Source organism: Drosophila rhopaloa, unplaced genomic scaffold (assembly GCF_018152115.1).
Source record: "Drosophila rhopaloa isolate 14029-0021.01 unplaced genomic scaffold, ASM1815211v1 contig_115, whole genome shotgun sequence".
In the NCBI taxonomy this organism is placed as follows: domain Eukaryota; kingdom Metazoa; phylum Arthropoda; class Insecta; order Diptera; family Drosophilidae; genus Drosophila; species Drosophila rhopaloa.
Window position 1 is genome coordinate 11,171,170 of NW_025334990.1, and position 26,982 is coordinate 11,198,151.

Sequence of the window (26,982 nt, forward strand, 5' to 3'; positions counted from 1 at the left end):
GCGCACAATGGCCAAGGAATTGCATAAATTGCCGAAATGAGTGCGGAAATTGGTAGGGGATTAAATGGCCTAAACAGTTGCCGCGGCATTAGGCTGATCGGTCGACAAACCGAGTCGAGGGAACTGAGTCCTGCGAACCCTTTCCCAAAATCAAAACACCAGCAAACCCCCATTGGGTTCGATGTCGTCCGGCAAACTTTTCACTTTGCATGAATACATACCAAATAAAGCAACAACACCAACCATGCTGCAGCAGAAACAACAACACCAAGCACAAAAACAAAAAAAAAACAAAAAAATGGGAAAACTTTTTAATTTATATTTAAACTTTTTCAAAGTGTTGAGAAAGGGGCGTTATCTACTGCTGGTGCGACTTGCTGGCTCGAATGCCAAATAGTTATAAAACACCAAATGTGCCTTGCCATGCAGAAGTGTGTAAAACGAGGCTAACAAGCTCTGCAACCCGCTTAAAGCCCAGCGGTTGGTAGTTGAGGTCAGTCGGGGATTACCTTACATAAGTTAGCAAGGGCTCCCCGGAGTGATGAGTGGCCAACATTCTTTTACGGTAATCATTTATTGATAGTTGAATAAGTTAATAGAGCCCACAACGCTGAAAACTTTCAAATGAAATTTAGCTAACATTTTAAAAATGTAAATAGATGTAATCCTCTTCTAATATGTTGTATACCATAATTAAATTCGAATATCGATAGCTGAAACTCTCTCATCTGTTAAAAATAAGTTGATTAAACTTACAGCCCTGAGTTAATTGAAAAATAAAACTTTCATATAAAATTTAGCTTACGTTTTAAATATAGATATAAATAGATATAATCCTCTTCTAATATACCATTATTAAATTTCAAAGCTGAAACTCTCTCATCTGCTAAAAATAAACTTTAGTTAAACTTACAGCGCTGATTTAGTTGAAAAATTAAATTTGCATGTGAAATTTAGCTTTCATTTACATTGCCTAAAGATATATTTATATATATTATTCTAAATCGGTTAGTAATATTTAAATATCAATGCTGAATCTCTCACATTACATAAAATTTTTAACTAATTATCAGTACTCTCAATTCCGTGTTGCAAAATACATAGATTTATTAGCAATATTAAAAGCCTAATCAACTGTAAACTAACAAAGTTATAAACCAACCTAAACTATAAAAAATTACGAGCAATTCTAATTTTTTATAAAAGAGCTTAAAACAAAATAATTCTAAATGATTTTTTATTAGAGCTATGACTATTGCACATTGTTTTGCCTTTATATCAATCTACAAATTATACGTTGGTTTCTTTTTCATCCGGAAAAGGCGTTTAATCTAAATTTGTAATCTGTGTTGTAATACATTAATAAAATGTTTGACATAAAAGCAGATCCATTCCAAAACGCAAGTTCATTCTCAGCCCAAGATAGAGATGAATTGTTGCGGATTCTGGATATGGGAGCTCTTGATCCTATTCGAAGTGGTTAACTTATCAATACAAGTAAAATTCGAATTTGTTCTAGATGACGATTCAGTATATAGCGACTGCAGCGATGCACCGCCTGGAATCCTCAACATAGACGCTTTTTTTGACCGGTCTAATCTGAGCACAATTATGGTCCCTCAAGGAATCCAAATGTCGGGGAATATAACTTCAGTGTTTAATTCCCAAGCATCGGATCGCGTTGAGGTTTCTCCACATGGCAAGTTTAAAACAGAAGACGTTCTTAATCATGTTTATATTTCAGATGACTGCAAGCTTACTTCACTACGAACGAGGTTTTTGGCAACCAACCACTTTAAATATAAAAGTAAAGGACTTCTGTGCGGTTATGTATGATGAAAAGCAACTGTGGTACAAACCCTGGAGTTCGCATATAACAAATAGGAAGGAAATTGAAGACAAATGTTTTTCGTTTGGTGTAAGTCAGTAATGAATTTTCATCTGGAATTTTTTACATATATTTTGTTGGTTCCAGACCGTCTATGTAATGGAAAATTATACCATGGAGTTGGGATTTGGAAGTGGTATACCACTGCCTGTTGGGCGTTACAGCGTTCGCGTTGAGGTTTACTCAATTGACAAATCAGAACAAAGACGTCCACATGGTATCTGCTATGAACTCATTGGTAACTTTTATAAAATCTGAAAATATTGTTTGATTGTTTATTGTGTTGTAATAAAAATTGTTTGATTACTGACAAAAATATATCTTTTCGCAGTTATACCAAATATGTATTTAATAACATACCTATTTTAATAGTTTATATAGCAAATATATGCTACCTTTTAAGGATGCTTTTACTTTTATTAAGCATACATATGCCTTCCAAAAAGGTCTTGCTATTAATTTTATTTTCTTGCTGTGAGTTAATTAAAAACAAGAAAGGAAAGCTAACTTCGGGCGGAGCCGAAGTTGATATACCCTTGCAGAATACTCTATAAATTATATTCTCCAAAATTATTCATATGATGCATTCTTAATACTCATAAAAAATCCGAACTTCCTAACTTTAACAACAACAAAGTTATGGCATTTCCAATCGTTCAGTTATGTATATGGCAGCTATAGAATATAGTCGGCCGATCCTTATGAAATTTGATATGTCGGATTGATTGGGCAAAAATAAAACCCATAGAAAATCCCAACTTCCTAACTTAACAAACACTAAAGTTATGGCATTTCCGATCAATCAGTTATATGGCAGCTATAAGATATAGTCGGCCGATCCTTATGAAATTTGGTAGGTCGGATTAATTGGCCAAATATAATACCCATAGAGAGTCCCAACTTCCTAACTTTACAAACACCAAAGTTGTGGCATTTCCGATCAATCAGTTATATGGCAGCTATAGGATATAGTCGGCCGATCCTTATGAAATTTGGTAGGTCGGATTGATTGGCCAAATATAAAACCCATAGAAAATCCCAACTTCCTAACTTTACAAACACGAAAGTTATGGCATTTCCGATCAATCAGTTATATGGCAGCTATAGGATATAGTCGGCCGATCCCGTTCCGACTTATATACTGCGTGCAAAGGAAAGAAGGGTGTGTGCAAAGTTTCAATCCGATAGCTTTAAAACTGAGAGACTAGTTTGCGTAGAAACAGACAGACGGACAGACAGACGGACAGACGGACAGACGGACAGACGGACAGACGGACATGGCTATATCAACTCAGGAGGTGATCCTGATCAAGAATATATATACTTTATAGGGTCGGAGATGTCTCCTTCACTGCGTTGCACACTTTTGACCAAAATTATAATACCCTCCGACTTATATACTGCGTGCAAAGGAAAGAAGGGTGTGTGCAAAGTTTCAATCCGATAGCTTTAAAACTGAGAGACTAGTTTGCGTAGAAACAGACAGACGGACAGACAGACGGACAGACGGACAGACGGACAGACGGACAGACGGACAGACGGACAGACGGACATGGCTATATCAACTCAGGAGGTGATCCTGATCAAGAATATATATACTTTATAGGGTCGGAGATGTCTCCTTCACTGCGTTGCACACTTTTGACCAAAATTATAATACCCTCTGCAAGGGTATAAAAAGAAAGGCTAACAGGAGCAAGAGTTTAAGCAGATGGATATGGAAAAATCCAATACTAGTTAATAAAAACGTATTTTCAATTATTTACCATGTTATTTTGCACATAAAATAGTTGTTATTTTTTAAACATTATAATCTGCATTGTTTGGACATTTTCTTGGAGTTCAACCAACAACTTTTTTAAATCCTTTTTAAATACACGTTTCACGCCCACAGCGTTAGCTTATCACAATTTGCCTATCAAAATATTTTTATTTGCAAATAAGGTGTCCGTATACATTTATAAAACGTAATAATACGTCTTTCGTTTACACAACTGAAATTGACATATCCGAATTCGATTGAAATCTTGGTTCCGCCCTTATGATGTTTTGCTTATTAGAGCAGACGCAATAATAATAATTAGCTATGTGAAATGATATATAAATTGCTTGAAAACCAGATTCAATTAATAGTACAGCTTACTCGATGACCACACTAAAGATGTCTCTCGGTCTATTTGGAATTCTGCAGCTTGTGATCCTGTTGAATCTGGTCAAAAATTCCATGGAATCTAAATACGATTTTCTGTTGGAGGATGAGAAGATATTCAGTGCCTGCAGGGACCAGCCAAAGGAAACTCTCGATATCACAAGCTTGTTCGATTTTACAAATACCAACTTTATTATGAGTGAAGAGGGAGTAACGCTTTCGGGCAACCATTCAGTTATTTGGGATATACAGGCATCAGACCGAATTGAGGTACCAATTAATAGTGTTTCAGTCTCCAAATAAACAAGTTCCATTTTCAGGTTCATTTTAGTGCGCTGCAATTCGATCGCGGTACTTGGCAACCGACCACGCTTAATATGTTTATCAAGGACATTTGCGAAATCCTTTTTGACAAAAATCAACTGTGGTATAATGTTTATAGTAAACACATACAAAATACCGAGGAGATGCAAAATGAATGTTATGTTAAAGGGGTAAACAATTTGAACAAACTTTTTTTACAAGTTACAATAAATATTTTTTTTGCAGACCACAATTTTATTAGAAACCTATACGATTAATTTTGAGCTTTCTAGTGCCTATCCAATAAAAAATGGTCGCTATGCACTTCATAGTTTGGTAACTCCATACGACAAAAATGGAGTGAAGCGTCCTCAACAAGTCTGTTTTGAAGTCAAAGGCGAGTTTTTAAAGAAAAAATAGTGAAGTTGGAATATTATCTTATGCCTGTTTTTTTTATGGATGTAAATATAAAATTTGTTTTAAGCCTGCTGCTGAAAAAAACATATATATTATTTACACTTTCAAAAAAAAACGTTCAGAACAAGAATAAAGTCAAAACTTTAAGCATCATATAATCAAACTATAATATAATACATTTTAAAAAGTTTATTAAAATTTACCTATGGAAATAATATTAATTAAAAAGTATTCATCTGAAATCTAAAATATTTATTTATTAATTTCTTAAAAATAATTACAAATTCATTTGGCAAACGTTTTATTTGCGCTCTGTTTGCTCTTTTTCGCTGGCATTCCCGCGAATGGTTGCATTGCATTTATCAATATTTATAGCATTTAATGTGCAATTTGCATTTCTTAATGAAATTACACAGAAATTATATATAAATCAGCATAATTTGAGCAACGTGCAGCGCGGCACGCTCAACTGGCAGCCAGGCTACGAGTATCGATATCTGGACGGCCATGTAATTTCCGCTTAATTTGCTGCCATTACCACAAAAATGCATTAAATGCGTGTGCAAAGAGGCGCAGCGATAGCCTTTAAATGTGCTGCAATTATTTGCATTGCAATTTTAATTGAGTGTTAAAATATTTGCGGCCACCTGGTGTCGCGGCCATTGATATGTGAAATCGCCAACGGGCCGCAACCTATCTAAGCTGTGATCTCTGGCGAAAATCTCCAAGGAGCAGCAAAATTGCAGGACCCCCTCATTGCCTTTTCACTGTGATCAGCCGTCATTTGCTCCCATGGTGATGGCTGTCCCCTCCTCCTCATCCACCTCCTCTGCAATCCCACTGACTCCGGCCTGTGCATCAGGATTCCGGCTGTGGGGTGCATTAATAAATTGAGTTGGGCCCATAGTGCAACTCGCAACTGCAACAGATTTCGCCTAAGCATACACGCAAAACAATTGCAGCACAAGGGTTTTTATTAGAGAAAAAGCACTCTTTACTTTCAACAAATTACAGGGAAATTAATAAATCCTTATACATTTACCACTTGTATAATAATTCTTGTTCTAAAATTCTTTGTCAAGTTCTAAAAAATGTTTAAACGCTTTAAAAAATATATGCGAATAAGGTACTCTCACTTTTCTTTTTTTTGTTTTTTCAATTTACAGTCAAAAAAGTAAAAAATATTTTAGATAATTAAGGCCCTTTAGTACTTTTTTACGATCACTTTTAAAAATGTTATAATGAACTAATATTGAAAAACATTTGTTGCACAATTTTAAAACTGTAATAACCTTATTTAGTTTTTGCATTTTTTTTCAGTGCACCTATGCACACATACAATAGCTGGGGACGGGCCTGTCGATTTCATTTGATATGCGCCTTTGGCCATAAAATTTGACACAAACGCAGGACACACACATTGGACCCGATGTCCGGATTTGGAGAGGACGAGGACGAGGACGAGAGGTCCTGGCCAAAGCGTTGCTCATTTGCAGTCGTTATTAAATTGCGTTTTTCAAATGGGACAAAGCGGAGGCAGGAGCCGGGACTTTGGCAGGGGGGGGGGTGCATTGGCATTTTAATGAACTGATCCTGATGCATTTGGCCAGGCCAACTGCATTCGGGCCGCCTGCCCCTTTGTGCATTTATTTGTTTGCTTTGGCACTGATTGTATTTGCATTCGTGCGTGTGTGTGCCATTGGCAAACGTTCGATTTGGTGTAATGAAATTTTCTAATCAAAGCGTTTTGTTTATTTGCATTTGGTCATGGGCAGCTGCCACTCCATCGGCTCCTGCTGTTAGTTTGGTTTTGTTTGGCTTGTTGACTGCCCGCCGCACTGCGTTGTTGCCGCTGTCGCCCGCCTTTGTTTACATTGGGTCAAAGGTTGTCACTTGTGCAAATACTAATTAGTTGTAATTAGGTTTTACATATGCACACCGACCGCAAAACAATTGCTCAGAAAGGGACTAAGCGTAGCTTAAGGCTTTGTTAATTAATCGATGCATTAATCTCGGGGGAAATTCATTATCACCTTTAAGATATGTCTCTATCTTAAAGACAATTCGGAACAACTTAAAACCGTTAAAAATATTTTATTATATTTATATTTAATAGTTTAAGACCATAAAGAAATATGATGTGGTGGCAAAGAAGCTTCTCAAATTTGCATAACCAACTGAAAGCCGAGTTATTTGGCTCTCTAAATATAATTTAAAACGTATAATTTAAGAAATCCTCCTGAACTTCTTTACAATTTTAAAGAAATTTTCTTGAGGAATAAATCATTTTAAAGTCCTCCAAAATGTCAAAATTTTGATGTGATTACATGTGTGAATTTATTATAAATCTTCCTCATACCTTGTACATTAAATACTTGAATTAATTTGAGCGTTAATTGATGAGAGTTTCCTAAGGTAAAAGAAAGAAAGATCAAAATATGTTTCTCAGATTAATATTAAGAAGAATTCTTGATTATAATTGAATATAAGCCAGCAAAAGCCCTTCCTTGCTTTTTTAGCTAGCTTTTCTTGGGTTTTTAATTTAATCTATGCATTGCTTTTCATCCTGCTCAGCTTTAATCGCTTTGATCTGGTCTCAAATTAAATGGCATTTTTTGCGGCCAATTTACATATTTTGGGCAAGGCAGAAATGGAAACAATAAGCCATAATTTTTATATAATTAACTCTATTCCCCGTTTGGCGCCACACAAAGTCTTTGAAATCTCATTTGAATATGAAATTCATATTCAAATTCAAATTTTCGCAGCTCTAGCTTTTCCCCTTGGCATCCTCGCAGCAGCGAGTTCAATGAGGTGTTAAACCATAATTTGCACAAACGCTTGGCTGAACCAAAAGCCCAACCGCCCACCGCCACCCACTGCCCCAGCTACCACGCCCCCAACCGCCTCTTTTACCGCACATTTGCATTTCGCGCGCTTTAATTTTTACTTTATTTCTTTTCGCGCATTTTTTTTTAACTTCTTTTAAAATATTTTCGAGCTCCATTGTTCTTTTGCCGCAAAGTGTTTGGCCACAATTACGCAATGAAGTCGAACCGGTGGAATGGGGTTTTGATGCATGCCCCGCCATCACAGTTAATCGCCATGAAATTTGTGGACCCATAAAATGGACACTGGCCAAGCGTAATAGCCGAATTTTATTAGCTTCAATTTAACAATTTGTGGCTAAGGCCACTTCACTAAGGCCACTTTATTAATATTTAAACAAGGCAAACATTAGACTTATGACCGCTGTGCCCCGCAAAAAAAGAAAAGAACCTCATTTCACCTGGCGCTGCTGTTACTGATGAGTATTCCGCTGCGAACAATGGAGCCACACCATTTTAATTTTTCACTTGGCTGAGTGCAAAATTAAGACATTAAACGAATGCGTCGCACTGTCCCCCGCCCCTTTCCTTATAATGAAGTTGGAGCGGGCACAGCTGTGCCAAATCCTCCATCCGCCATCCGCCATCCTCCATCCTCATCCGCCATCCTGGCTGTCTGTCTGCACGAAAGAAGACTGTACCCCCGAACAACTGATTTTAATAACAGTCATCCGCTGCCGCTGTGCATAACGATGCGTAACCTTCGGGCAAGGGGAGGGGGCGTGGCAGGGCGTTCGGGCCACGTTATGACTTTGATTCATCAGGAGGGAAAGTGGCTAGAAACCAGCGACAGCCGCTGACCTGCACTGTCAAAAACATCTGGCGAATTGAAGGCAGGAATATGACAAGTCATAAACTCTAAAGGTAAAATAAGGCGATTCGGAATTAAATAACATTTTTAAAAGAATATTTGTAAGCTCCAACCATTGAAAATAATATTTTAAAAGCAAAAGTATATAACATATTCATCCGTTGATATTTTAAAGCCTTTTAATTAAGTAATCATTTAAAATGTATTAAACACAAACTATTTATTAAATGTTGCAGCTAGGAAAGAACGGGCCAAAGTTTAAGAGCAAAAAAATGTCACTAATTTATTAAAAAATTATTCAATGAAGTCTTAATCTTATTGATTAAAAAATGTAGAATAACAAATCAAATCTCTTTTTTCAACCCACTTTTATTTCCCCATAAAGCCAAGTAAAGAGTATAATGAATGATTTATTTCTATATTTTTAAATTAATGAAAACTGATATGCCTGTCAAAAATTAAGAATTCTTCGATCAATTATTTTAGCCATTATGCAAATATTTTTTGCCAAGTGTTTCCTCGCCATTTGCATACAAATGGGCGTTGGACTTTGACGCATAAGTTCGCTGGCAATTTGCTTATAAAACGTATTCTAATTGCCAGCAATTGCGACGCGGCGACACCGGCAGGTGGTGGACTCTTCTTCTTTTCGCCGGCAGTCGTGGGTTAAGCGCTCAGCAGATTTAACCCAAGCAATACCACGAGCGTGCCACACTCACTGGATTCTGCGGAAAAATAAAAGAGGCAGCTCGCCACCCTTGTCAGCGTCAGTAATAAAACTTTATTGAATTGTATTGATTTTAAAATTATTACCATTGAGGCGGAAGTAATGCAATGTAGCCGCGTGCATATGTATGAGTGTGTGTGTGTGTGATTGGGTGGGTGCTTTGCGTGTGTATCAGTATGTGTGTGGGGGCGCTCAAGTGTGTTCTAGCAACGGCTGTTGGAATTTAACAAACAACAACATTTTCATTATTGTGTGCAGCTCAGTGCAGAAAAAAATGGAAAAAAAAGGAATAAACCGAACCCAAACAAAGGGCTCACTCGAAAGGGGGGCTTGTATTGTATTATTTGGCAAAGGGGTGTCGGGGATATTCACCCCTTGGAAAATCTCCTTTGTCGTCGTCTCAAGTGCTTAACTTTCCATTTCGCTGTGTGCGCTGCAAAGTAGGCAACGTTTTCTTGGAACGCAACACTTACACACACACACACACACACACACACGCATGCACGGCCAGGATTCCGTTTGGTTTTAATGAAAATCTAACGTTTATTGTAATTTTCCCTCTATTTTTCTTTCGCATTTTTTTTTTGTTTTATTTTCCCCGGCTTGCCGTTGTTGTTGTTGTGTATTATTCGAGTTTGGTTTGGCACGTGCACAAATGCAGCTAATCGAGTGTGAAAATTGCTATGGGTTGCCCCAGGAATTTTCTCTTTAAAATTCAGCTCGAAACGGCGCTTTAATGTGGCACAAAAGCTGCATTACATGTTTTTAAATCTAATGGAAAATAAGCACAAATGTTAGCAGTTGACAGGAATCAAAAGGTAGACCCACAAAATGTAATTAAAATTACTCAAAATTTCTGATTCAAAATAATCTAACTTTTATTTGGTAACATTTAAAATAGCCTAATTATGCCAATTATTTTCTTAAGACCTACGTTTTCAATTTGAAAGTATTATTAGCTTTTTACTTAACAAAAGGTTTCTGTTATAGTTTTTCTTGTTCAATTAATTACTAAATTGGTAAAAATATGATAAGAATAAGATGTTTTTAAGTTATCTATTAAGTAATTATAATATAAAACTCTGAATTTCAGTTTAATAATAAAATTAGAATGGGATTAGAATGTCCACACTTTCTGACATATGGTGAAGAACTGTAATTTATATTGTTATAAAATGACAACTAAAGGTATCTAATAAACAATTTTTGGGACATATTTGCACAGTGCAGTGCACTCTTGACCTCCGGATATGCAAATCCATTGTGGAACTAGTTCCGTTGGGCAGCCGCAAAAGCCTGCTCTCGGTTCCAGAGCCTGCCAATTCATTTCTATTCATGTTATGCAATTCAATTGCCCAAGTTGCCCTCGCAGGGCTGCGCTTAAGCTTTTCTTTCCCGCTTATGCATATGCAGGGGACAACCTGGCCTGCGTTTTCCCCCTTTTTTTTCCACCTGCTCACCTGTTACAGCCAGCTATTCGTACCTGTGGTCGCCTGCCGCCGCCTCCAGCTGCTGCCTGTGGCCAAAACTCTGTTTGCTGGCTCCTAACTGGGAGCTAAGCCACACTTTCGGATAGTTGCATCCCTTTGCACCGGCTTTTCCTCTAGCTTTTCCCCTAGCCACTCCCCCCCAGCTTTTCCCCCGGATTTTCCTGCAGTCTTTCCCTCCAGCTTTTACCCTATTTGGCCCTTGTCGTGTAAAGACAGCACTTGCGGTTGAGTTGATCTGACCGCTTGTCCGGGCAAGCCATAATTATGCAATTTCTTGTCAACATGCTCTGGACGGGAAATGCAACTGTGTTTAAGTGTGTGTGTGTGTGGGGGCCAAAACAAAGACTTGAATGTTTTAGCTTCTTGAAATTGCCAGACATTTAAAGGCAATTATGCAGAGTGAGTGACGACTCTCTATCTCACAACTTTTTGCGGTGTTTTCGAATGGACACAGAGGCATAAGCAAGGACATAAATTATTCATGGCTGCATTTTCGGGTCCCCAATCAGAAGCCTAATTTGCCATGCTTAGTCCAAAACGAAATGCTCCAAAGAATCCTACACTCAGTTTGGCACACTGAAGGAAATCTAAGATTGTTGATCCAAGATGTTTTCACCGACCAAATTGAATTTTCATTTCACTGTTCTAAAAACTTAACATTTTTTGAAGAATTTATGAATTTATTCTGAGATTTTTCATACCAATGTCAATATTCCCTTTTGCACTATATTTAAGGCAAGTTATTGTAAACGAGAGTTTTATAAAATTAAAGACTATTTTAACAGCTTACCAAGGTATAAAAGAGATTACAAAAGTAAGATTAGAATTTATACATTGTATAATTTAATGGCACACATTATTTTATATAATCTTAAGCTATTTTACAGCCCCTATAAGCTCACACTTTAAAATCGTTTTTCCATTGATTTGGGGAGTATAATCTTGATTTCAGAGCGATTTATTTTCTCAGTGAAGTGAGCAACATGCATGTATTTATATTCCTGCGACTCTGATGTCTGTGTGAGTAAACATTGTAGGAAATTCCCTCTTTTTATGCTCATGAAACCTAATCACACACACCCGCCCACATATAAAAGCCCATTAAGAGGCTGGCTAAGCCAGTGCGTTTGAGTGTATTGGAGAGAGTGCCGTGGTGTGGGTGTGTGGCAAGTGTCTTATCTACTTCCTGCTGATATGTTTATGATGCCAATGCCACTGATTATCAACTGCACAAGCCAGATGAAGATTCAGACCGGGAAGAAGCTCTAAAAGCAGCGCCAGCAACATCCAAGAAAACGAAAAGTTATTGCAATGCGTTCGTTGCCTCAGCGGAAAGTTGTCATGACAACGTCGTTCTCGCAAGTAGGGGAGTGCCATTGGCCACAGATTATGATTGAGTTTGTTGCACACACAATACACTTGGCAAAAAAATGATAAAGGATTTAATACTACTAAGGGGAACCTTTTAAACAAAAACATCCCCACTATTTGTCCAACCAAAAGCTGAAAGTTATACTTCTGTTTAGGAATTTAAACATTATTGCATATAAGCTCTTCAAATGTTATATTTTTTCCAAAAATCTTATTTTATTAAGAGCTTAAAGTTATTGCATACCACTCTATCTATTTGAAAGATCTTCTTTTAGAGCCGTAAGTATTAACCTTGAATTTATATTATTATTAGTATTTAATGAGGAGGTCCTAGAAAATAAAATTACTTAAGTAATTAAAAATAGTATAAGGATTTCTTCAAAACTTATTTTCAAATTTACACGTACATATCTAAAAATCACAATAAAAACTTGATTTAACTTATAACTAAATACATTTATACTAACTTATAACTACATCTTCACTTTTTCTAAGTGTATGGAGGACTCCTTCGCTGAATAGCGTCATTTGTTTCCCTGCAATGTCCTGGAACAGGGAGACATGCAAAGTTATGGCGGAGAGGAAGGTTCCTCTGTTGTCGTCAAGCCATAACGCGCATCATTATTAGGCGAAAATTATTATGGCACCCGCTGGATATCAAACAGCATCTACATCGACATCCATCCCATCCCATCCCATCCTATTCCATCCCATTCCAGCTCCTCGTCACTCCTCAAGTTTGATGGCATAACGACTTTGGCCAACGGGGCGTTTGGATGGGGGTACAAAATGCAAATCTCATCAGTTGGATTTATGACACGCATAATTTTTATTGTGTTTGAACTGGCAGCGTTGAACACATCAGAAATTGGCACATGTCCCGGCATTTTGGCCGCGCTAATTCAGGGCCCAAGATTTTGTAATTTTATGTTCCCAAGCAAACACTGCAAATTCTGCATTTGCTCAGTGTCGCTGCTTAATAGCGCCATAAACAGAGATGCCTAAAGGCAGTCTTTGATTATATGGGCAAATGGCTGGTTGATAATGGGTGAGGGGGTGGAGTGGGTGGTTGTGGGTGGTGTGGGAAAGCAGTAGCCTTGAGCATTCTGCAAGTGTAATTAACAGGCCTCCGACACAACGTGTTCTAATGCGAATCCAAGTGCATATTGTATTTATGCCGCCGCCTGAGGCCTTCACCTGCTCCTGTTCCTACTGCTCTTGCTGCATTCCTAATTAAGCCGCTTATTGTCACAGTGTGCAAAAATATAGCTACCTATGAAGTCTTTATTTGTGAAATAAGCCAATCATTTCTTATAAGATCCTTAGGAAAACTTTCTTGTCTTCGTTGTAAGCTTAAAGTAGGCTTTAAATTGAATAATATTAAAAAAGTTGTTAAGTTTAAATCGTCCTTAAGCGTTATTTTAAAAGTTTTAAAAAGAGGGAAAGGAAAGGATCAAAATTTTAAGATTTTACTATTTATTTCTTGTCCTAAATAATCAGCGCATTTATTTACAATATTTATGCTGGATATATTTTAATATAAATATTAGTTATCGCTATTTAATACAGTTTATTTTTGACAAATGGTTTTTTTTAGCATTATGTTACCTTTAAGATTAAGCAAATTAAAATTTATATTTTAATGATAATTCCCCACTCAATTGATTAGGAACATAATGCACATTCTCAACGACAAAAATTTAAGAAAATATATACATTTCATCAAAAGAAATGGATATTGGTTACAGTCCCTTTGTAAGAATAGTTATTTTTAGCATGAAGTCAATTAAAAGATTACGTAAATAAAAATATTTTATTATGCAAAAATCCCCCACTTAACATATTAAGAATTTAAAGCTATGTTATTAGTGCCAGTGTATCGTCCAGTTGAACACCTCGAGAGCAGAGACAATGGCAGCCGCAGGCTCACCGAAAGACATTCACCGAACTGGGTGATGTTTGTGGAGTGGAGGGGGGTGGCCACTATAGGTGGGTATGGTAATTATATTCGATAAAAAAGCAACGGACACTTCCGGACATTCCACTCGAGGAGGTGACAGCTCCGGATGCAGTGACGCAGCAGCTGATCGAACCGAGAGCCTTTTTCATGGCCGGCTAATAAGTTAACAGCGGCATAATGGCCTGTTTCCTGCATGAATTGCCAATTATAGTTGTACCAGTAGTCCACCCTCCAAAGTTTCCCCGTTCCCTTGTCCAATTTCTGACCCCCCTCCCCACTCCCCTTCCCCATGGGGATTCAATGAAAAAAGTGCACTGTCAGCCGGACTGGGTTTTCTGGTTCGCGTGCCACAGTGATTGATGATCATCAGGATATAGGAAATAGGATATTGTGTGTGAGCTAGTCTATGTGTGTGTGTGTGTGTGTGTTTGCCATCTAATAGAACAAGTGGCAATTGCCATATCAATGATGTTGCCATGCAAAACCAATTTGGTGTAGGCTAGCTTAACGAAATTTAGTTGTGAATTATTTAACAATGAAACCGGCCTCAATTAAATTCCCAGATAATTGGATTGGACAGAGAAACAATTCGCTGGTAGAATGAAACTAGCTAAACTATACGTTATAAACTAAATACAGAAATCAATAATACTGAAATTAAAACAGCTTAAATAGGTGTTTCAAATATGCAAACACCTCTCAATTAGATTTAACTATGAACGAAGCATTTTAACACAATAAAACAATTTATTTAACCAGCTCTTTCAAAACATTATAATTAACTAATCCTTTAAACGTTCTGAAAGGAAAAAAAGATTTAAAGTTGTTGGAGGAAACAAGGAAATATTTCAGCTTTTTAAAGCCCAAAAATTGTGTAAATGACAATCGATTTTATTACCTTAAAACATAATTTTTGATTTAATTTTTTTAATTATATTTATTTTTTAAGAAAATATAATAATGTTTTCAACTAGCATTGAGTCACTACTACTACGTCCATTACAATTATCTATTCACTTGTTCACTAAAATCATTCAGGCTTGCGGAAAGAATTTCTAAAATAAAACCAATATATTACATTGACCGAAACACGTAGCCATGGAAATAAATCACCCCTATACCTTTCCCCTAGTTGTGAAACATTTAAAAATGTTTTAAGCATGCAACTAAGCCTGTAAATACCGATTGAATTGAATTAGTTACAGCTAAAAGCCCCCGCAGCACGCACAAATGCTGCCACCCCGCGGCAACATCCACTCGAAGCACAGCAGCAACAGCAACAGCAGCAGCAGCAGCAGCAACAACGGTGGCAGCAACAACATCAGCAACACCAGCAACACTGGCAACAGCAACAACCCGCAGGCAAAGCCAGTAAAATCCATTAACAGCCTCCAAACTGGCCGCAGTGTTAATGATTACCGCTTATCTGTTTCTCGAAAACGTTTTCGGGGGGGCAGATGGCACGCCCCACCGCCCACTACACGCTGGTGTTATTTATTAATTACAAGGTTTTAAATTAATTACGCAGCTTAAAATATTAACATCGCTGCCATGGGAAACTTGGAGGTTTTTTTGGAGTGGAGAGAGTGGGTAAAACTGTGGCAGATTGATTTGGCAGCACAACGTCTGCAGACTGAATACCAAACGAATTTCGCTGCCAGAACTTGTGGGTAACCATTAATCAGCGGAGCAAAGAAAGAACATCGAGAATACACGAGCATCTCCCTCGGAATTTTGCTACATTTTCACACATCAACTGACACAAGTAAACTTTTAAAACTGTCAAATTGCTGTGTGATTTGCTGGCAAATAATAAACATGTTTAGCGAATAAATTCATCAAAACTAGCTCCCGAAAGGAGCGGGTTGGGGAAAAATCAACCGACAGGACTAACGAGGAGCCAACAGCACACAACATCGCATACGGAATGCAAACAAATGGAAAACGTCGACAGCACACGCAGGTGGCGCACGCAAGTCCCAGTGGGGTAAATTTGGGTGGATTGGGTGGATTTGGTGGTGGGTGGTGTTACTTGGCGGTGCTGAGCAGCAGTGGGTGGCTCCACAACAAACAGAACTAACGAAGAGTTGACTTCAATCGCTGCCGCCGCTGCTGTCACCTAAAATGCAGCGATTTCCGCTTTTGATTTTTTTTTGAATAAATATTACTGCACAGCAAAAAATCAAAAACAATAAACTTTATTCGTAAAAGCAAAAACAACACAAAAAATATTTACTGGGAAAAATACCTATGAAATCTATGAAATGTTACAATAAAAACATACCGACACCGTTATCCTTGTAACTTTGATCGAATATTTGAAAAGATATATTTATGTTATTACATACAGAGTGGAAAAAGAAATCATTAGTTTAAGAATAATTAACAAGTTGAAAACAAAACAAAGAAAAACAATTTTTTACATTTAATAAAACTATACATATAAGGCTTAAAAAATATTACTAGCTTTAAATATCACGAATATACACAACAGTAATTATTAAAGAAAATATGCAAACCATTTTTATTTCTATCAACATATTATTGAAAATATTATCAAAACATTATTAAAAACAAAACTTTTTAAATTGAAAATTAAAGAGACTTTATACTTGGAATATGAATTCTTTCAGTTTAATTACAATTTTTTCTCTGTGTGCCATTGTTTTTCGTTATGGATTAGCCAGCAGTTTGTTATTGTGTAGTTTGCACTGCAGATGGGGTGATTAGTACTCCTGTTGGGTTTGTTTCTCTTGTTGGCCTTTTACACAGCTACTTGGGTGTGTTCTTTTTCATCGGCTGATAACTTTGCCAGTTGGTTTGCCTTTAGTTTTCTCCTTGATTTTCTTTTTACCGGGATTTTTCCCCTCCGCATTTCGTGGCCTACAGATTGAGCGCTTAATTTGTTAAGCCCGAAAAGTAGAAACTCAAACAAATCAGAATATCTGACCGAGAGTCAAGGCGTGTTTGCCTTTCTACCTATGTCCATTGGGATGTGTGTTCTTTTGCCTTTTGGTGGTTTGGGTTGGATTTTGTGGGTGCCCAAAAGTCTGGTGGCGTCCATCAGAGGCGCAGCTTCAATCAAACCCACACCCAAACGGGCACCCACTTGCAGAGAGAGATGGAATTTGTGTGGCTGACATCGGGGGCACGTTGTTTGTTCGTTACGTTTTTACCCATTTTGAATCCTTTTTTGGGGCCCGCCCCACCTGTTCGACCCGGTGGCCTTTTCCGGGCGCTTTCGTTGCTCTATTTTTGGCTTTTGATGTGCAGGAAGCTCATCATCAAAGGATCTCCCAGCGGACGTCGTGATAATTGTGCTTGTGTTTGTATTTTTTTTTTACCCATTTATGCTACCTGCATGTCGCATTTTCTTGGATTCCCTGTCGCTCGATTTTCCTGATTCTTTTTTTTTCCCCTGTTGTTTGCACTTGACTTTTTGCCGGTTTCTTTTGCCTTTTGGCCCTCAGTATGTGTGATTTTTTACCATTTTTTTCTGGTGGTGTTTCTGTTTACAACTGGCAAATATTGACCCGCATTGATTGTCGTTTTTCCGCTTGTAAATTACTGAACTGAGATGGGCATGGATGATGATGATGAGTTGAGGATCAGGTGAGGATTTTCCTTACGCTAGACTTTCACTTTTTTTAAGCCGGGAAAATCACAGTTTTGAGTGGGGATGAATGGGGATAGTAATACCAATAAAGATTCTTAAAGAATTAGTTTTCTCTGTACAAATCAGATGGTAAAACTTTCCGAGTTAATTATCAGGCAAACACTTTTACTTTTATTTGCGACAAATCAGAAATAAAGGTGGGAAAGTATAACAATACGTTAAGAATACACCTTGAACTAAGTTCTGCGCAGACTTTTACTTTTCGGACTAAAAAGAAAGTAATTGGCTGACGGTGGAAGTTCGGTAGCCCATTAAGACCATTTAACAGTTACAGTTATGACTGGCACTGCCACAATATTGAGCCATTTTATGTATATTTTTCGTACAATTCCTCTTTATTTCATTTTTGGCGTCATCGTTAAAATGGTTTTTATTATTTCCGTTGGCAGTGTTATTAATGTTGTTGTTCTGCTTTTGACTTTACTTCCGGCTTCTGCACACACACACACACAAGCACACTCATTTACCCACGCATATATGTAGTAGTGTGTGTGTGTGCCAACAATTTATATTTTTCAATTAAGCAGCAAAAATTTTACGCTTTGTTTCGTACAACTGTAATAAATTTCAACTACCCTTATTGCCCCCCTTTTTGCTCATGTTTCACTTCATTTGGCCGCATATGTACTGGCATTTCGATTCGGCGTTTTTGTTGCCATTGTAGCCGTAGTTATTTCGCCGCTTTCCATCTTGTTCTTATTGTTGCTGCAACATTTCGCGTTATGGTTTAATTTCGTAGCACGCGTGTAATTGATAGCCGCCCTCGGCGTAATTAATAATTTCATGAATTCGAAAATGACTCTACGGGAAAGTTGCAGTTTTAGGAAATGGTAAAGCATTTAGCTGATTTCAGTTCTGAAAGTTTGATTGGATGGGAGTTGGCCAGCGAGGTGGAAATGGATATTGATTCGGTTAACAGCACACTCAGCAAGAATTATTCCCTCGAATGGTGATCGATTGTGTTTTAATTAGCTTAAATTAATACGTAATCAACGGCTGTTCTAAGAAATATTAATTAAAATTTAATTATTTAAAGTGAACAAGGTAATAATTTAATAAAGCTTAAAGTATTTTGAAAGGGTTAAAGCCATCATGGTGTCTAGATCAATCTTTCCTATGTCTGATATATGATATAAATAAAAGTAGATAAAATCTTGTTTCATGTCTGATGTAAATATTACTTTTTGTAAGCTTCATAAATAATTCAAGGAAAAGGGTAAAGGAAAGTTCTATAATAAATGCGATACCTTCATAAAATCTTAAAGTTATTAAAAGGTAAGAAGTCGAAAATAAATACCCATAGCCAGGACTACAGGACCTTCGCGATTCATCCTGGACGAGCAGAGCAAAGTGCGGAATGTCTCTCATATGTGCGATGTCCACACACAACCCAGACAACTTAACCCTCCATCAACCAGTACCATTAAACAGCTCTTGTTGGCTGTAAAGTGCTCGTTTAGCACAACGCTGCTGTTTTTGTTTTTGTTGTACAATCATCAAACGGTTTAGCTGTAAAACTAATTGCATTACATCAATTTTTCTGTTAAAAGTCAATAACCAATCAAACCCCGACCCCGCAAACCCGTAACCCCAGCACACGGATGGAAGTTCCGGAATGGAGCGCGGGGTCAAAGTTTGAAAACGTGCAGTTAAATGCACACAGACACGCACACGTACGTATGTGTTTGTATGTATATGTATATAGATATATGGGGGGAGGGGGGACAACCAGTCAGTGGTCAATTTAATGGCAGCGGGCTGGGGTTTCACGGGGGTGCGGATCCATTGAAGAGACGGATGTAGCGACGAAATAATGACAGGAGTAATCACATTAGCCCCCAACAAATACTTTTGCAGGCGGCGCAGGGTTGCCATCACCCCCAAATAATTGTTTCAAATGGAAGTGGCTCGCAGGCAATCAAGAATGAGATTGCCATTTGCAGATTATCGAATTTCGCTGGGGGTTTCGCACACTTCGCCCGTTGTCGAAAATGGAAGAGCTAAGAGGATCTTTCAGCGAGATGACAGCCCTGTCGGTGCTGGCACATGCGATGGACTGAGAAAAATTATTTTTAGATCCAATTTAAAATGCATTTGTTATTTTTAAGATTTTTTATAAAGAATACCAACAAATCCTTATATTGTTGCAAAAAATGCAACGAGAGTCTAAACGTATGAAGAATATAAAAACATAAAAAATAGTAACAATGAAGAGACTTAAATTTACAACAACTTACAACGAGTAGCATTGAAAGCATTTGATGGATCCCAAAATCTTTTTAGAACTGATAAGAAATTCCGATTGATTCCATTCATATTTCTTATTGTTTTTTTTCAGTGCAGTTGCACACACAAAGACATTCGCGCCTTCCCCAAAACGCAGCCACGATGACGTGTCCATGCAGCCCTTGTCAACATGACCCCCGACCTTCGACCCCAAACGCATACACAAACAAAAACCCATTGCAGGCGGGTGGGGGTGATAGGATAAATGGGGGGGTGTGGGTGGAAAGGGGGTGGTGATGCGGCGCCAAATGCTGACGGCGCACAGTGACCAGTTGACCAGCCCTAGACGAACGTTAAATCGTTAATTGATTACGGGACAACATTGATTGTTGTTGTTGATTTTTATTCGCCTTTTTTCTCGATCTGGCAGCATGTTTTTTCACTGGGTTTTCGGGAGGTGGAAGTGGAAATGGTAGCTTTATTTGCTCGAAGGATTACGCAGTGGGTTTTACTGGAAAAACACCCCAGCTCTAATGAGTTCGAGAGGACGAGCTGGAGAGTACAAGAACTGGATATGTCCTGGAGCATTTTAAAACTAATTGTTAAGCAAGCAGGCAAGCCAGTCGAACGAACATCCATGTCACGTACGCACAAACCGCAAATACAGACAATCTGGTCGAAATATAACCGGCAGCCAGTGAACAGGATGGAATCGTGGTATCGGTGGTATCAGGGGCATCAGGGGTATCAGGGGTGGCCAAAAGGATGCTTTGAAATAGAGAGCGGCAGCAGTCACTCCTGTAACTGATATTGCAGTTAAGGCGGTAACGAGTCTGCCGCCCAAGGAGCAAAAAACAAATCGACCCATCAGGACGAAACTCCTGCTGGTGCTGCTGCTGTTGCTGCCACTGCCACTCAAAATTCTGGCCACCCGAAAAAAGGGCCAACGGGCTGTTGGCCAAGCATGAAAATAAAATACGAATGAGGTAGCAGTACGAGTGCATGGCCAAACTCCTGACGAGCATTTTAAGCAGCAATTATTTACTTTTACTTGATGCCGAATGACAACAACAGCGGCAGCAGCAGCAGCAACATGGGAGTTGGCATAACAAGTGCCTTCATGGCATAAAATTCAATTTAACTATTTTGCAAAATTCATTACCAAAATTCGTAGCATAAATTCCAGCTGTATGAATGCACTTCAAGGAAACCGACGAAGGGTGGCAAATCAGAGGTTCCCAAAAAGCCAAGAAGCAGAAATGGAGCAACGTTGTCTGGGTTACTAATTGATGAACTAGAGGGTACGGTAAAACACGTGTAGAACAACTTTCCCAACAAAAGTTAGAACAGTAACTAAGCCAGTAAGTACACTCACCAAAAATTATGGGTCAGTACAGAATAAATAGTTTAAAATATGTTTTGGGGGATAAAACACTTTCTAACCTAACCTAATTTAATATGCGAAATAATGAGCTTTCAGGTCTTTCGTATTTAGCTCTAAAACCAGTTGGGAATTTTAGGGCAGTATTTAATTTATAAAATTCTTAAAAAATACAAAGTCTGCTAGTCTTATTTTTCGGTCATAAACAAACAGTTAAAATTTTCAATGGATTAAGGCGATTAAAATATTCTTCTTTACTTATATTTGATAATTCTTTTTAGCCATGCCTTGACAAAAATCTATCAAGGAATTAAGCCTATATAATAAAAATAAAATTATAAAAATTCTAGTAACCTACAGACCGTTTTTTCTGCGAGTGCAGCAGCCACCACGTAGCGCTTGTTATTTTAATTTCCGCCTAAAAGTATGCAACAAATTGAAAGGATTACACAAAAGTTTATGCAATGCAGCAGGAGCAACAGCAACTTAAAACGGCAAGACAAATGCGACAATTTAAGCGCGTTTTGGCCCGCTGGCACGCCAGCAACATGGCATAAAATTAATGTCAAGCAAAATGGGGCAACAGCAGAGGCAGCAGGGCGAATGGGAGCGGCAGTAGCAAAAGGAGCCGCAGGGGGCCAAACTGCCAGCTGAGGCATCCCATTCGTTCCCATTCGCCGCCTCTGCATCTCTGTCAGCCGAAAACTGCTGCAAAATGATGTGGGCCGGGCTGGATCGGCTTGGCTTGGCTTGGCTTGGCTTTCCAACTAGCCATGTGTGTTGTGGGCGTTGCAAGTGCAACAACTTTTGTTGCATATTCAGCAGCAATGGCAATGGCTGCAACATCACAGCAGCAGCACCAGCAGCAGCAACTGAAACAGCATTCAAAATAAACTTGGCAACGCTTATATGGCCGCATTTTGTGGCAAATAAACTTGCAACTGCCAGCCATAAAAACTATGTCGATGTCGACAAATTATGCACCGAGCTCGACAGAATAAAGTCCTTTATGCAGCTGACATTTAGCACTGACTTGTCGGAGTGACTTTTAGGCGCCCGATATCGCTCTATATATAGCTGGGCGCAAAATCCGAATCAATGAAGCATTCTGCGAAATTGCGTCAGCAAGATGCATTGCTCTCTTCCCCCAGTTTTTGTCATCCCAAAACGACCTGGTTTCGTATTGCACTAATGATGGCATATTGTGCGTGTGCGCCAGCTTATGCCGATGTGGATTTTCCTTTTTTGCTGATTTTCCACATTGTACTGCCGGCACATCAGGTGAAAAGGTGACAACCAAGCCTCTAATGTAATACTCTTGGGATGCAGGGGCAATGCAAATCCTTCAAAATGAACAATAGCAATAATTAATGAATCTTAGTTTTCTAATCAAATAAGTTACAATTATGGAAATGAGAGAATCATATACATATAATTTTCCATTAGTTTATATAAATTATTGTGAGCATTTGTGGCTTTTTCTAGGCTCAAAAATATTCTTACAAACATCGTATTTTAAACTGGCATATCTCTAAATGATTGTGCTTTAATTCTCTAAATGTCTGTGTTTTTGACTTGGTTTGTATTTTTGGGTCGATTTTTCGTCATTTTTTATGATGTTACCTCTTTCGAAATATTCAAAAAATGGATTTGTCGAAAAGACACCTAAAACCTGCACTTCTAAGCCCATAACTTTTCTTACAGACATCCGATTTCAAAATGGCATACCTCAAAATGTTTGTGGTTGAATTCTCTAAAGATCTGTGTTTTGAGTTTGTTTTGTATAATGGGGTCGATTTTCCGTCATTTTAATGATGTTACCCCTTTCCAAATTTTCGAAAAACGTCTTTGCAGAAATGTGGTCCAATACCTGCACTTCTAAGCCCATAACTTTTCTTACAGACATCCGATTTCAAAGTGGCATACGTCAAAATGATTGTGATTCAATTCTCCAAAAATCTGTGTTTTCAGTTTGTTTTGTATTTTGGGGTCGATTTTCCGTCATTTTAATTTCCGAAAAACGGCTTTGCGGAAAATCTAAACTTCTAAGCTCATAACTTTTCTTACAGACATCGGATTTTAATGTGACATAGCTCTAAATGATTGTGGTTTAATTCTCTAAACATTATTTCTAACTTGGTTTGTATTTTTGGGTCAATTATTCGTCATGTTTTAGTGTAACCACTTTCCAAATTTTCGAAAAATTGCTTTCAACAAACTATTTTATCGACTTTTAATGTATAAGATAACTCTGTGCAAAACAAATAGTTTTCTTTTCAGTTTTATTATAAATTTTAAATACAACTAAAATGTTGTTCTTTCAACTAAAGTTTTGATGAGTTTTCATATGTTTATGAAATAAATATAGGTATCCAATTTCTTAGGATGGGTATTAGCTCACTATCAGCTAAGATATTTGGGGACCCCAACTGATGACCTCAAACAGAATTTGGAGAAGTTCATCGACATTAATGCTTTTTTGTTTTAATTTTTTTATAGGTGCTTGCAGCTGTCCGGAACGCTAGAATTAGGAATATTTATTAAAACAAGATAATAATTTAAAAGAGTTTCTGCAGATCTTACCCTGGCACTCTGCACCAGCTCCTTGAACTCTTTATCCCTGAGAGCCTTGTAGAGTTTTGCAAATTCGCTACTCTGTCGCTTTTTCTGGGAAATCAAAGAGTAGATTCTGGTCCGGGGAAGACTTTGAACAATATCCCAAAGGAAAGTCGTCAAATCGCGTCTTAACATCAACTCCACGGGTACAGTGCGCGACAGCTGATACGCACGCAAACGATTCAACAAACTGTCCACAAGAGTAGTGATATCATAGCCCGAACCGTTTTCGGTCAAATAGTTAATGATATTCACAAAATCTGGAGCAGCTCGAACTTGCTGCCAGGTCGTTAGAAACTCATCGCTGCGGATGAACTCAACAGCCTGTCGGAACTTGGGATCGAAGATATAGTATCTGGCGGCGATAAAACCAATTCGACGGCGTGGAACTAATGCCGCGAAATCTTTTAGATCGGCTCGCAAATCTCCAGAAACCGAATTTAAACAGGTGATCGCTGAGATCACAAGAAAAAGCGAAACTGAGGCGGAGAAAGCCATTATGCGACTATTAGAGTTTTGAAGGCATATTATGCTTATATACTGATGTGGGTACAATATTTGTCTTTGTCTTTTACATTGGGGGTGTGCCAGGTGTTAATTGAAGACTGTCACCAACAGCCTCATCAACTATTTGGACCGTACAAACTATTACACTGCAGAAAATATTTAAGATTTAATCAAATATATTTAACCGAATTTATGATTGCTTATTTCAATTCCATTTTTTATTAATCTGTGCGTAATAATTAATCTTGCAAACAAAGAATTTTAATGCTTAAACAAAAATTAATTTATTAAATAATTATTTTTAAATAAGTCTAAGCCGTTATTCAAATTAAAAAGAAAGATACAGTTAGCTTGATTAAAAAAATTAATGAAAGAAATTCAAAGCCCTAAATTTCAGATGGATCATACATGTATATTCAAAGAATTTATTTATTCATCTAGTAAACTAATAATAATAATTTAATAATAATAATTTTTTCACTGTACACTTTTACTTTCAGGCGAACTGGGAATAATTTAACTGGCCACTGTTTGTACCCAGTATTCAAAGCAGCCACTTCGCACATGATAAACAAGATGCATGGTTAACAAACATTTGCTAAACCTCGATAAATCAAGTGAGACATTCTTTTGTCTGGCCCAAACTGACTGTAATTGCTCCCATTTGTGCATTAAAAATAATGATTGATTCAGACTCGAAATGCATTTCCTTTCCCAGTCCCAGACAAGCCGAGCTACATTGTTCTGTTGTCTGCAGAAGCCGAAAAATTAGAATTCAATTGCGTGATTTATGCATTTGGCAATTTACGAGCCTTCTGAGAATTCCATGCCTATACACCCACCACCTCCAACCGAAGAAATCTGCACTTCATTCAACAAACCACGAAACATTTGTCTGTGCACACAGTTTATTAAAGGCAAAGCCAAATGAGATTATGAATAAATCTAACAAAATAAGTTAGAATTTTTAAACAGCTGGGGAAAAAGGTAAAAAAAATTAAAATTATTAATTTATAGGTTTTAAAAAAACTAAATAAACACTAAATAACAAATTTGTTGAAGAAAAACCGTAAACTAAAAATGTAATTTTAAACTTAGATGGGGAATTACATTTAGTAGAACTTATAAAAAAGTTATAAGTGTATTAATAAATTTCACAGGAAAAGCGTTTGTTTTTAAGAGCAAAAAATCATTCTTATTCTTCGAATCCATTGACTTACAATCAGCGCTTATACATATGTAAGTATTTTCCTGATAAGAAAATTATTCTCTTTACAGAATGTTATTTTCAGAAATTAACCTTTTTCAGTTGCATTTAAAAGCTTCAAGATGAAGCATACGCTAAACATTGTCTTTTTACTTTGTTTTATCAATAAAATGCGTGATTCTATAGGATTAGCTTACCTTCTGGATAATAAGTGCGGCGTATCGAAATATACATATCGAATAACTGGAGGCATAAATGCTGACTTAAATGCTGTGCCATGGATGGCATATTTTCATGCAAAAGGAACATTTTTTTGCGGTGGCTCGCTTGTCAATCATTGTTTGTACTCGTATATTTAAATTGTTAATTTCGAGAAAGCAAAACAAAATTTCTAAATTGCAAACAAATTAAAATTAGATATGTGAAATTAATTTAAATATTATAAGTTTATTTCAACTCTTTTTTAGGGTTTGTCCTGACAGCTGCCCATTGCTTTAAACATAATGATGCCACAATGTAAGTAATATTTCAAAATCGAAAATCTTATAATAATCATGTGTCTTTAAAGATATGTTCGATTGGGAGAGAACGATGCGAGTCGATTATATGATTGCGATGAATATGAATGTGCTCCACAGCACTCAGAATATTGGGTGGTGAAAAAGTTCACGTACCCGTATTTTAAAACAGCACGCTATTATGATATAGCCCTGGTAAAACTTAACCAGAATGTTGTATACTCAAGTAATAATTGGTTTAAGTCCCAATCAGTCAAATCAATAATTAATATGTATATTTTACATAGAAAGCATCCAGCCGATTTGCGTGATATTGGACAGGCGATGGCAAGGATATGTAGACTCCATTCAAAACTTTATGGTAACCGGTTGGGGCGCAAAGGATTACACTGAGAAAAGCGAGAGGCTTCAGCTTGCGAAAGTTCCTCAGGTCGACCGTTGGACATGTCGCTCCCGATTCGGATATAATGTCGATCGTACCCATATTTGTGCAGGCGATGGTAGCCATTATGTGGGAAAGGGCGACTCTGGAGGTCCTTTGGGCGCAATGGTGAACATTGGTCAGTACAGGGTATTCGTTCAGTTCGGAATTGTTAGCCATCTGCGACAACCCTTCTTTGGGGTGTCAGTATTTACGAATGTTCTGAGTTACTCAAGTTGGATTAATCACACCATTGTAAACAATAACAATTCTTAATATATACTATTAAATAAATAGTATTTTGTATTTTATTTATATTTTTGTTTCTTTCTATTGTCTATTATTGTCATAAAAATTCAAAATATTGACTTCTCGCAAAATGATAACGATAACCTTATAAATGGGGTCAGAGAAGCTGATAAGTAT

The 26,982-nt window shown here is 37.5% G+C and overlaps 4 protein-coding genes across 4 annotated transcripts; 3 read left to right on the forward strand and 1 right to left on the reverse strand.

Annotated features, from left to right (window-relative positions):
• The first annotated feature begins 1,428 nt into the window (after positions 1 to 1,428).
• Positions 1,429 to 2,146, forward strand: LOC108046167. Its single transcript, XM_017125742.1, has 3 exons — positions 1,429 to 1,686; positions 1,745 to 1,918; positions 1,976 to 2,146. The coding sequence occupies exons 1-3, from the start codon at positions 1,429 to 1,431 to the stop codon at positions 2,144 to 2,146; spliced, it is 603 nt and encodes a 200-aa protein (XP_016981231.1).
• Positions 2,147 to 4,049: 1,903 nt separating this feature from the next.
• Positions 4,050 to 4,760, forward strand: LOC108046166. Its single transcript, XM_017125741.1, has 3 exons — positions 4,050 to 4,307; positions 4,358 to 4,531; positions 4,587 to 4,760. The coding sequence occupies exons 1-3, from the start codon at positions 4,050 to 4,052 to the stop codon at positions 4,758 to 4,760; spliced, it is 606 nt and encodes a 201-aa protein (XP_016981230.1).
• Positions 4,761 to 23,612: 18,852 nt separating this feature from the next.
• Positions 23,613 to 24,401, reverse strand: LOC108046175. Its single transcript, XM_017125752.1, has 2 exons — positions 23,871 to 24,401; positions 23,613 to 23,808 (listed from the first exon to the last, which is right to left on the reverse strand). Exons 1-2 carry the CDS (start codon positions 24,399 to 24,401, stop codon positions 23,695 to 23,697), a joined length of 645 nt encoding a protein of 214 aa, XP_016981241.1. The 3' UTR covers positions 23,613 to 23,694.
• A 1,359-nt stretch (positions 24,402 to 25,760) lies between these two features.
• On the forward strand, positions 25,761 to 26,832 carry LOC108046164 (serine protease grass). Its single transcript, XM_017125740.2, has 4 exons — positions 25,761 to 25,956; positions 26,085 to 26,133; positions 26,186 to 26,361; positions 26,423 to 26,832. Exons 1-4 carry the CDS (start codon positions 25,788 to 25,790, stop codon positions 26,830 to 26,832), a joined length of 804 nt encoding a protein of 267 aa, XP_016981229.1. The 5' UTR covers positions 25,761 to 25,787.
• The last annotated feature ends 150 nt before the right edge of the window (positions 26,833 to 26,982 follow it).

Bases quoted from the DNA above. Each gene is read 5' to 3' on its own strand.
- LOC108046166 (XM_017125741.1), top strand. From the start codon at position 4,050: ATGTCTCTCGGTCTATTTGGAATTCTGCAGCTTGTGATCCTGTTGAAT. The intron at 4,308-4,357 runs GTACCAATTAAT...TTCCATTTTCAG, and splicing joins AGGCATCAGACCGAATTGAG to GTTCATTTTAGTGCGCTGCA. The intron at 4,532-4,586 runs GTAAACAATTTG...TTTTTTTTGCAG, and splicing joins ATGAATGTTATGTTAAAGGG to ACCACAATTTTATTAGAAAC.
- LOC108046167 (XM_017125742.1), top strand. From the start codon at position 1,429: ATGAATTGTTGCGGATTCTGGATATGGGAGCTCTTGATCCTATTCGAA. The intron at 1,687-1,744 runs GTTTCTCCACAT...TTTATATTTCAG, and splicing joins AAGCATCGGATCGCGTTGAG to ATGACTGCAAGCTTACTTCA. The intron at 1,919-1,975 runs GTAAGTCAGTAA...TGTTGGTTCCAG, and splicing joins ACAAATGTTTTTCGTTTGGT to ACCGTCTATGTAATGGAAAA.
- LOC108046164 (XM_017125740.2), top strand. From the start codon at position 25,788: ATGCGTGATTCTATAGGATTAGCTTACCTTCTGGATAATAAGTGCGGC. The intron at 25,957-26,084 runs GTTTGTACTCGT...ACTCTTTTTTAG, and splicing joins TGGCTCGCTTGTCAATCATT to GGTTTGTCCTGACAGCTGCC. The intron at 26,134-26,185 runs GTAAGTAATATT...GTGTCTTTAAAG, and splicing joins AAACATAATGATGCCACAAT to ATATGTTCGATTGGGAGAGA.
- LOC108046175 (XM_017125752.1), bottom strand. From the start codon at position 24,401: ATGGCTTTCTCCGCCTCAGTTTCGCTTTTTCTTGTGATCTCAGCGATC. The intron at 23,809-23,870 runs GTAAGATCTGCA...TCCTAATTCTAG, and splicing joins AGCTGGTGCAGAGTGCCAGG to CGTTCCGGACAGCTGCAAGC.